This window comes from Theobroma umbraticum, unplaced genomic scaffold, assembly GCF_002168275.2.
Source record: "Theobroma umbraticum cultivar Fairchild unplaced genomic scaffold, ASM216827v3 scaffold_44.0, whole genome shotgun sequence".
In the NCBI taxonomy this organism is placed as follows: Eukaryota; Viridiplantae; Streptophyta; class Magnoliopsida; order Malvales; family Malvaceae; genus Theobroma; species Theobroma umbraticum.
In genome coordinates, this window is record NW_018397255.1 from 10601148 (window position 1) to 10612370 (window position 11223).

The 11223-nt window shown below is 36.2% G+C and overlaps 2 protein-coding genes across 2 annotated transcripts; both read right to left on the reverse strand.

Moving 5' to 3' along the window:
* Positions 1-291: 291 nt before the first annotated feature.
* LOC110409890 (Galactose oxidase/kelch repeat superfamily protein) lies at positions 292-3395 on the reverse strand. Its single transcript, XM_021419388.2, has 2 exons — positions 3238-3395; positions 292-1418 (listed from the first exon to the last, which is right to left on the reverse strand). The coding sequence occupies exons 1-2, from the start codon at positions 3265-3267 to the stop codon at positions 465-467; spliced, it is 984 nt and encodes a 327-aa protein (XP_021275063.1). The 5' UTR covers positions 3268-3395; the 3' UTR covers positions 292-464.
* A 1104-nt stretch (positions 3396-4499) lies between these two features.
* LOC110409189 (nudix hydrolase 7-like) lies at positions 4500-7839 on the reverse strand. The gene is made up of 9 exons (XM_021418459.1): positions 7675-7839; positions 7172-7398; positions 6996-7061; positions 6670-6807; positions 6342-6419; positions 6222-6272; positions 6077-6111; positions 5710-5818; positions 4500-4875 (listed from the first exon to the last, which is right to left on the reverse strand). The coding sequence occupies exons 2-9, from the start codon at positions 7358-7360 to the stop codon at positions 4687-4689; spliced, it is 855 nt and encodes a 284-aa protein (XP_021274134.1). The 5' UTR covers positions 7361-7398; positions 7675-7839; the 3' UTR covers positions 4500-4686.
* Between the last annotated feature and the right edge of the window lie 3384 nt (positions 7840-11223).

An 11223-nucleotide genomic window follows, 5' to 3' on the forward strand; every position in this document is an offset into this window, starting at 1 on the left:
GATATTCATTTGTTAAAAGTATCATCTAATGTCAATCGTATGGAAACATACCAACAGATAAGGTTCTCTACAGTTCCTTTTGTCAATCCACTTCCTCGTTTAAGGCCAAAAGGAAACCCTAGAAAATGGAGAACTCCCAATGTTGTCTTTCCAGGGTGTACAGTAAATAGCACTCCATGCTTCTAGCTTCGGAATCTATTTTTAGTTTAGTAATTAAAATTAGCCAAAGGTTGCTGCATTTCCTTCGCGGGGTCCATAAACGATCGAGTGTCACCTTGGGATCAAAGGAAATTAAACCAGAAAAATAACTACATTGACGCAAGTGAACATATACAAAGCAGCCACTCCAAAGACATAAAGAAACTCATTACAAATGCTCAAACTTGCTAAATGCTCACTTACTAGAAGATGCCACACTTCATCCTCGTAATCCCATAATCGAAATACCATCGCCACCTCAACTTTTAGTTGCATGCCACACCTGGAGAAAAAACGAAAATGTCATCAAGCCTATCATTGCTAGGGGAGTTGCCACCATAAACCACAAGTCCCTGTTGGCCATCCCGCAAATCGCTTGCAAATGCGCACCACCCACGAGGCCCAGGATGACTTTCCAAACCTGACCCATTCTCCCACTTCTCCCATGCCAATGTCTCTGTGTCCAAACCATAAACCTCGCCAGAAAATTTCCCCGCACCAAGGTGACCCAAATCACTAGGATCCACTTCCCCACCGTATATGATTATGTATTTGCCAATGCCAACCGTAGAAAATACACTTCGAGCTGTTGGTTTCTCCCCACAAGTCTCTACTTGGGACCATTGTCCTTGCACTGGATCAAAGCAATGCACATCGTCCATTTCCACACCGGAGAAACCATACACGACCCATATTTTCCCTTGGGCTACAGTCAATCCAGGCCCACCTCTACCCTTGCAATTATCTCCCGGGGTTGGATATTTGATCCACTTTTGGTCAACAACATCATAGGCCCACAGATCATTTAGCCGGCCGGCAACGCCACACCCGCCAAAGATGTACACATGTCGATCACTAGCTGTCATCGAGTGGTAGCTCCGATGAGTTGGGCCGCTGTCATCATTGGAAAGTAGGGTCCACTTGTTAGTACTCGTGTCGAAAGAATAGAACTCATTAAGCTCCTTATGTGTGCTATCCCTACCACCAAACACATATATGGTCTCACCAACAGTGGCCATCGTGACACCGACACGTGGAGGCGGGACATCGCCAGTTACCTCGGCAATGGACCATGTTAGGGTATTGAGATCAAATACATAAAGGTTGTTGTCAACCGGGACTCGTGGGATGAACTCACCTCCAAAGACATAGGCCTTTTGTGCTACAATGGCAATGGCGTGTGAGCTCCTAGCTCCAGGCCCAGTTCCATTCTGATTAAGCTGATACAAATGTACAAATCCAAATAGAGTAAAACTAGAGGTGAAGTTCAACATGGGCTTCAACTCATACAGTGAAAGGAAAATGCAGAAGAATCATGACCTGGTGGCATGTTGCTGATGTAGCATGTTGAATGGAAAAATAAAATCTACAACATGTGAATGATATGAAGTATTACCTTGGGTGGTATTATCTAGGGCAAGTGAGTCTTAAAAGTCTAATTTTCATTTTACATAATAATACTAAGACTACTACTAATATTCTAGTAGAGAATAGAGATAATAAAAACAATATATGACGCACCATAGCAATTTTAAAATATAATAAGTTGGTAACAAAGGTACAAATCGACAAAATCAAGCTAGCACGTCCAGGAAGCCAACCAAAAAATGAACATACTTTCTTTCTCTCTCGACTGTTTAGCTCTTATTCACTCATTCTTAACGTCACTTCTATAATTTATAACAAACTTAAAAAGAAAGTGTCTTGCCTCTAGTCACTTGGAGGGTATAAGAAAAAAGAACAAAAAGAAAAGGAAAAGAGAAATAAAAAGAGAAAGGAAAAAACAAGTAAAAAGAGACCTCTATGCAATGCAGGGGTTATAGTCTAGTACTATTAAAAGAGAACCCCTCATTTCGCCACATGCAAGGCTTTGAAAAGGAGATTTTAGAGCTCTAAGAGATTGCCTTTAAGAAGGAGTTTTAGAGCTCTAATAAGTTTTCAAAAAAAAATTTTAAATTGCTCGGGCATGAGAGTAAAATTAAAAAATAAAAAATGTCCCCTCACAATTTTATCAGAGTACTTGAAACCAAGAAAAAAAAAAGTAACAACTCTTAAAAAAAAAACAACAAAACAAAGAAAATAAATTTACAACAAATATTCACAAAAGGGTTAGATTTTGCTTTTCTAACACAAATAAAATGAGAGCAGAAATAAATAGAGTTAGACTCAATCTCTTTCTTTCTAAAAGACAGATAAAACTTTTGTAATACACTACAACAACAAAAGTTCAATCTTAAAAACAGAGAAATAGAGAGATATCCTCAACTTCTCTGGTAATTCTACTCCTTCTCTAGTAATTATACTCCCTCTTTTTTAGAAGAGAAAGAAAAAAGATGTTGAAATAAAAGAGAGGCGCAAAGAGACCCGTGTGCAAAGCACGGGTCATATTCTAGTTTCTTTAAGAACACTGTTCCTAGTTTCTTTAATTTTTTTTACACCGTATAGGTCAGGCTGTTCCGAGGAATGATTTCATAGAACCATGGATTTTGCGCATGGCTTTCACAAAATCACAACATATAATCGGCAATTTTCTAGTAAAAATTACCCATATATTTAATCGACAATACTAAGATAACTGCTGGGAAACAGATATATAAAGAAGCAGTGAACACATTTCTGTGGCTAATACAGGAGGAAATGGACGGGTATGTTGGAGTAGGACTGTAGGAGCCCCTGAGACTGGTTCAGCGTTTGAAGCAGAAATTATGGCTATAATCACTTGACCTTTCACTATTTTGCAATTACTTTCAAAAAAATCTTTCCACATGGGCAGCAAAGATTCCAGAAACCCAACCTGACTATGGTTCTGGTTTGGCCTGTAAGGAATAACTAGAAATAAGACGTTAAGGCAGAACAACAGGCGTTGAAACTTATGAATGTCATTTTACCATGAAACAACAACAATTCCCCCAAAAAATCCGAAAATTTACTCAGCATGTGATCAAGCAAAATTCAACAACAACAAGAAACGCCAGAGTTTTGTTAGGGCAAACTTAGCAAAAAGATTTGACATGAATTAGAGAGAAGCAGAGAGCAAACCTTGACCCATTTCCCTTGCACTTCTGCCATCGCTGGAACAGATTTGTATTTAGTATTCTCAACAAAGTCACTGTTGAACCTGGATTCTTTTAGGCTCTCACCACATGAATTTATAAGAGAAACTAAAGCACTTAAAAGAGTTTGTGGTTTCCATTGTGTGCCAGTACACATTTCCTTTTTAAAAGTTAGTATCTGGCTGTACATAACACGCCCCCAATTTTGATAATATTGCAGCACTACCCCTCATCTTAATTATAATTATTTGGATACTAACAATTACTTTTAAACTTAGGCTTGCAATTGTTATTATTATTATCAAAGAGACCATCTGCCTGCTTGCCCTTCTTAAATTGTCCAATGAAATATTTAAATGCAGATACTGTAGAAAGGCATGCAATGTGCCGTGCTGACAAAAGTTCCATTGGAAGATAATAATAATAAAGGTTATCTCCACTGCCTGCTTCCCTAATTTAAAATTCGTGTATTCAGTAACTAATGGTGTAGGTTTAGCTATCCTCTCAACTTTATACTAATAACATTAACCAACAGAGACCCCATTGAAAATCAGCAAGGCCCAGATGCATTATTTCACTGCCTAACTTCTCATTTGTACTTCACTGAAAATTAAAAAACAAAGTATCTCATATGAACAAGGGGGTGTAATTTTTTCTTCTTAATGCAGCCTTTGAAACCTAACCCTGAGTGTTTATTTAACAAGTTATGCTTGCCATCATTTTTATTTATTGGCATGATATGTAATTATTAGATTCATTCAAGAGCGGAATTCCTTAATTCATGACTGGACACATCAAGTGGGAAAAATAGTATATGTTAAGACAAGTATTTTCCTTATAATTATACTCCTCTTAAGAATGAATAAACCACTAATCCAAGCCTAATCTTCTTATAAGCAGGACTTGAGTATTAAATCAAGGGATTAATTATTCCATCCTAATATATTTTTTTAAGAAAAAACCAAGTGTTTTCCTTCAAAGATATTTTTAAAAAAAATAGTAGACAAAATGAAGCATGCCTCATATTCTCCATTAATATTCTTTTTCCAGAGAGGAAAAATAAGCATGAAGCTTGACATGAGGGCCAACTTATCAGCTCTAACCCCCACAAGGATGAAAGCAACAAAGCTTGAGCTCTGAATGACTAGTAATTACTATAAGAGGAATGTCATCATTCACCAAAGGAAGAAAAAAAAAAGAAAAATAGTAAAAATAACATCAGTTCATGCATATCAAATTTATTGGGAAAGCATTACATTATTTATTAAGGAACAAAAACAGGATATGGAATGAAAAACACGGTGTGTGTCTTTGGTGTAAATTATATATTAGCTATCCCTCTTGGCCTTTATCCTTGACCTTGAGTTTCTGTTGTATCAGCTTTTGCATGTGCACAATCAGACTTATTCATTAGTAATGACCTTGCTACTGCAGCTTATAGCTGGTTCAGATCTCCGCTGTTGAAGTATAGGTAACTAGTTTTACCAGAAGATGTGGTCGTAGGAACTGGGGAAAACCCGGCGTAGTCCTTCTCTAACTTTGTTATGCATACTTGGGCAACACTACTAAAGACACTATGTTTCTGGATAAAAGCTTGGGCTGCATAGTCCTCAAGTGACATCCACTGAAAAAGGGAATAAAGAAAGAAAAAAGATTAATACCTGTTTGCTAACAAATTATTAGAGATGGTTATATATAAGTTCATCTCAACTTTGGAAGATGAATGTAGGCCACCGTTCTAGCCAACTTCAAATATCCAAGGTAGCAAGAAGTTGAGTGAGGCTAATATGTTCTTCTACCTTCAAATGAATTGATGTTAATGTGGTTTTAATCTGAATCCAAAAAGTGGCATTGTTCCTAGGAATGTCATCGCATGAGCGGAGGACGCAGGGGACTTTTAAGGATGTCAGGATAGGTTATAGTTGAAATCCTTACCTATATATTAAACTAAGATTAGTTTATCCACTATCCATATGCTTCATGATTATACAAGTTACTGGAGAGAAAGGAGAAAATAAGCAGCCAATCTCAGTGGCAATGACTAATCGGTAGTTGTCTGATCAGATGTTATCGATAGTTTGTTCATAACTGTTGTGGATACATTACCTCTACCACTCTGATCTTTCCATAGTCTTAAACTAAGCACATAGCATGATCAGGATTGGTGCATTGGCTCTGGAAAGAGTCTTTACCTTTGATACCAAGATTTTGGTGGCATTCGGTATCTCCTCTACTAAATCTACAAGACAATTCCATATCCAAATTATAGCCTATAAGTTAGTCTTCTTCTTCTTCCATCCGTGCACTCTCTAGGACATATATACTAACTTATTCATGGAAAGGTTACAGCCAGTGTCACCTCCACCTATACGGATTTTTGCATTAAGAAGAACCGTTTCCATTAGCTAATAAGCTCCTATAACTAGCAGTCTGTACACGAGTGTCCATTAGAATGTACCTGGGCCGCTGCAATCTCTATATCTTGCTTCTGGATGTCAAATGAGTGTGGACGTAACATGCAAACAAAAAACAAATCCGATTTTGTAAAGAATGACTTGTGACTTTGCCTGTATTTGGGGAAATTGAAAGAGACAGAGGTTGTTAGGAGTCTAACTTTATAAAGCGACTAGCTAGAAACACAGAAGTCTTATTGAGATTTATGACAAGGAAAAAATCTACTCAGTCGCCAGCATGTGGCCTAAGAAGTTTTAAAAAGCAACATTTTTTCAATATGCCATCGCCTGGAGAACTATGTATCCTTCATTTTACCAAACAATTTTATACAGACAATCAGTGGAACCGTTAATATAAAGGAAAGCACATACCTAAATGCTAAAATTTCCACAAATTCTGTGTCGATCTGAAGGAAAACAAACACCATGGTTAGATTCATGGTGGCTATAGAGAACCTTCAAATGTAGTACACAATTTAAAATTCATTGAAACAGAGAGACCAATTTGCTTACTTACCCCTGTTTCTTCTTTTACTTCTCTAATTGCTGCCATATAAATATCCTCACCCTGTGGATGGAAAATTTGAGTTCAAGGCAAAAAGATAATAGTAAAACACCAGGCTCACAGTCAACTCACCTCATTAACAACTCCGGTAGGGAATTTCCAGACACCTGTGCCTTTGAAAATGCCATTCCTTTCCTGGACTACAAGCACCTAGAAAAGGGAACAATCAATTGGACAAATCAGGAGGAGTAGCCAACTCAAATTAGCTGGCGGAAAGTCAAATTCATGAAGACAGGCTACTTTTCAACCAAAGGGCATGTGTCTTGGATAGGTAGATTTCAGCAATGTAATAGGCGTTAATATACAGAATCAAAATGGACCTTCTCAACAACCACCTTATTTTTCCATAATATCGCTAAGTAAACCAGGAAAAATTAAGCAAAAATTGAAGAAAGGGTACCTCTCTTTTATCATTTACGACAAAAGCACCAATCCCTACACGATGTGAAGCGTTTTGAGGAAGAGTATTGGTAGAGTTGCTGATCCAGTTTACAAGCATTAAATAGTCTGGTTCAGCATGGTGGTATCTAAATCCTTCCTGAGCAATTAACAAAGCAAAGACATGAATTTCACGATTGAAATACTCAAAAGCAAAAGAAATGAAGAAGATTAATGAATAACAATCTGATTTTAAAATCACTGGGACTGTCTTTTCCAAAAACTAAATTGTATATTCAGAATTAACATTCTCATAAGCTTCATTAGTTGCCAAGAAAATGCCTTTACCTTAACCGCCGGTTCAACCAGATTAACAAGTTCAGTAGGCACTTTAATCCAAACCGCCCTCTTCCCCTGCAAAAGGTTTGTGATTGCCAATTAAATTCACTTCAACTCAGCAGCAACAGCAAGCTCTAAAAGGTTGTGGCTAGTTAGCAGAGTAACAGAGAGATGGAATTGCCGACTTGTTGCTTCCACGGTGAAATTGAAGCTCTAAGTGAAGAGGCGAAGGCCTCAGAATCCATAGCTTTATTCATGTCTAGAGTGATTCCTCCATGTAAATCCTCGACCCCAGTAAGTAATTCAACCTGTTGAACTTCATTTTCAGGTACCATCTGCTTTTCAATTGCTACTGCACCTGTTGAAGTCGACATGTATCCGACAGAGCTTGATGACTTACTATTATATTGACCTGAAAGAAAAAAAATCAGGTGTCATTGGTAAGTTGACGCTGAGAAACAACATTTGCTCCCATCATCCCAGTGAAACCAAGACATGGCCCATTAAGTGAGGACCATAATCTCTGAATATGTCCTATGTTTTTCCTTTGTAATATTAAATAAAACTGAAATGACTGGAAAGGACTCTTGCAAGAACCACACTTAAAACGGTAATTGCCAAAAAAGGAAAAACCCAGGAAGGGCAGAGCTTATAAAGAGAATTTCAAGGAGACAAAAAACTTCCATACCTTTTGGGAGACAAAACCAAGAAAAGGGTACAAAATGAACAGTTCCAAGACAAAGATTGTTGGGTTATAGTTTGCCTTGTCTTAGCCTATGCATGTAAACCAAATAAACAGATCTTAGCAGTTAGTTGGCGTACAGATAACCTCCTTCCTCTCAAACAACTTTAATCTCTGTACATAGGAAATGATTCTCAAACTCCATATATTTATAGCGTTTTGTCTTTCGTACGATCTGGAAAGCAGGTAGAAAAAAGGCTACCAAAAGTATATGAGTTTGACGTAGATCAATGGAGGATTTGGCAATTGATCGGAAAGCGTTGAGAAAGATAGCTCACAAAGAGGAGGAAGAAATTCACGACTTTGTCCACTTGTAAAACGCTGATGTTGAAATCCGCCTGTGCATTCTTGTTTTTTTAATTTATATTTTTTTCATAATTGTCAAAAAAAGGATAGGAAGAGATTGAGCAATCCGCGTAGACTTGAGAAAATTATCTTACGGTTTTTCACTCTATCAATAAAGGCTCAGAGAGCTGATATATATTTGATGTTTAAGTAAAGTATGAAAAAAAAAAAAAAGAAAGAATGTAATAATTACAGTTAATTAACTAAACAGAAGATTGAAAAACAACTATTAACAAAACTTTTTTAATAAAATGATGCATTTCTCACTCTTGTACTCTGTCTTCCATTTCTTTATTCAAAACGGTGAGTTTTAACTTTCCTTATTTTTAAGATTCCTTTTTTCTTCATTTAGTCGAATGCTCCTTTATTCTATTGTGTACTCAGTCCAACTAAGACTGAGTTTATTCCCTTCTAACCTTTCTGATATTCCCCATCAAGATGACATGTAAATGTAATGAACATTCATCTTGCTTAGGAGACTATGAAATTGCCTTGGTTGTAATGCCTTAGTAAACGTATCAACAAGCTGTGAGTTAGTTGAAATAGACATTGGTTTGATCATGCTTTCGAGTAGCTTTTCCTTGATGAAATGGCAGTCCATTTCAATGTGTTTGGTCTTTTCATGGAAAATTGGGTTCTTGCTTATGTGAATAGCCGATTGACTATCAAAGTAGAGTATTATAGCATCTTCATGTTTCACTTCAAAATCTGTCAGTAAGTGCTTCAACCCAATAACCTCACAGCATGTGGACGCCATGGATTTGTACTTTGCTTCTGCTGAACTACGAGCTACAACAGATTGCTTCTTTGATTTTTATGTTACCAAGGAATTCCTAATTAAGATATTGAATCCTATGATCGATATTCTCAAAGCTTGACAACCAGCCCAATCACTATCATGGTAGGTTGACAATTTTAAGTTTAACTTGGACTTCATCAAAATACCCTGTCCTAGTGAACCCTTAAGCTATTTTAGAGCTCTATGAGCTGCTATGAGATGTTCAAGTCCAGGTTTATCCATGAATTGTGACAATACTTGGACTGCATATGTGATATTTGGCCTACTGAATGTAAGATATAGTAATTTTCCCACTAGCTATCTATATTCTATTGGATTAAGCAAATTTTCTTCATCTTGAACTTTATGCAACTTATGGTTATAATCAATTGGAGTAGATACTGCTTTAACTCTTAGCAAACCATGTTCCTTTAGGAGATCCAATGCATATTTCCTCTAACAAATTGAAATTCCTTTAGTAGAACTTGCTACCTCTAATCCTAGGAAATACTTGACTTTTCCTAGATTTGTAAGTTTAAAATGTGAGTTCAGGATTTGTTTCACCCTTGTTATGGCTTCTAGTAAGGTGTTCCTAATCAATATATCATCTACACATAGTAGTAAAGCAATGAAAATACCATTCTTTTCCTTTATAGTGAACAAGGAATAATCAGCAATTAACTGGTGAAATCCATATTGTATAAGCAGTGAAGTAATCTTGGCATTCCATTGTTTAGAAGCTTACTTCAGCCCATATAAGGACATATGAAGTTTACAAACCAACTATGTTCCCTCTAGGTGCTCCTCGTGAACTTCATACCCCTATGGGAGCTATATATATACTTCTTCTTCTAGGTTGCCATTGAGAAAAGCATTGTCCACACCTCGTTGGGTTAAATTTCAATTGAATGTGTCTACTAATGCAAAGAATGCTTTGATAGTGGTTTGTTTTACAATAGGACTAAAGGTCTCCTGGTAATCAAACTTGCCACTTTATTATACCTTTTTACAACTAAACATGCTTTGTATCTTTTAACAACGCCACTTGCATTCAACTCGATTTCGTAAACCCACTTACACCTTATGACATGAGAATTAGAAAGCCTATGTACTATGCTCCATGTCTCATTATCCTGTAAAGCCTTTAATTTTACTACCATAGCCTTTCTCCAATGAGAATGATCATCAGCTTGATGGTAATTGTGGCCCTCATATAAGTTGGATAATGACGTGGTAAATGTTTTATGTGCAGGTGAAAGAAGTTGAGTGGTTAAATGGTTTGTGATTAGATATGTAGTGACAGTTTGATTGTGATGGTAGATTAGTAAAGTATGCATCCAAAATATTTAGAGGTATGTCTAATTCTTGTACTCTTTCTGATAGGTAAGTCAATAGATGCATTTTGTAAATGTTGACTATCTTGATCACTATGTGCATCATCTTCACTACTGGTTGTAGTATGCAGACTAATAGTACTAGGTGAATTTGGTGATGAATGATTTGAATTTGAGGTTTCAAGTATATATGTGGTAATACTAGGTTCATTTTGATTTAACTCAATAGGTGTGTGCTCAGGGAAAGTACAATTCAAGAAATTAGAATCAAAATCATCAACATATTTGGTATGCATATCAATTGTTTCATAAAATGGATTTGTCTATGGTTCATGTTGTTTATATTGAAATGGAAATATTGATTCATGATAGACTACATTTTTTGATATTATAACTTTGTATGCACATAAATCATATACTCTATAACCCTAAATGTGACTAAGATATCCCAAAAACACACTTTTGCTAGCTTTGTGATCTAGTTTCTTCCTATGTTGTGACAAAATTGACACAAAACAAAGACTATCAAACACCCTTAAATGGTCATATGTAGGTGGTTTATTATGTAGTAATTCAAAAGGACATTTGTTGTTTAGTAACTTGGTAAGAACCCTATTAATGATATGCACTACAATTAATGTTGCATCTCCCTAAAAGTGAATGGGTAGATTAAATTGAAACATCCAAGCTCTAGCTACCATTAAAATATGTTGATGCTTTCTCTCAACAATTCTATTTTGTTGAAGAGTTTTAACACAAGATGATTGATGAATGATGCCGGTTTTATCAAAAAAATCAATCATTTGAATTCTAAACCATGATCTGATCTGATGCATTTTATTGAGTTGAATTGTCTTTGAACATAGTGATTAAAAGATGGAATTATTAACAACACATCAGATTTACTTCTCATAAGAAAAATCCAAGTAAAACATGTGTAGTCATCCACTATAGTGAGAAAATATCTTTGATTGGATAATGTTGGTGTCTCATATGGACCCTAAATGTCCATATGTATCAATTCAAAAGCAGTTGTAG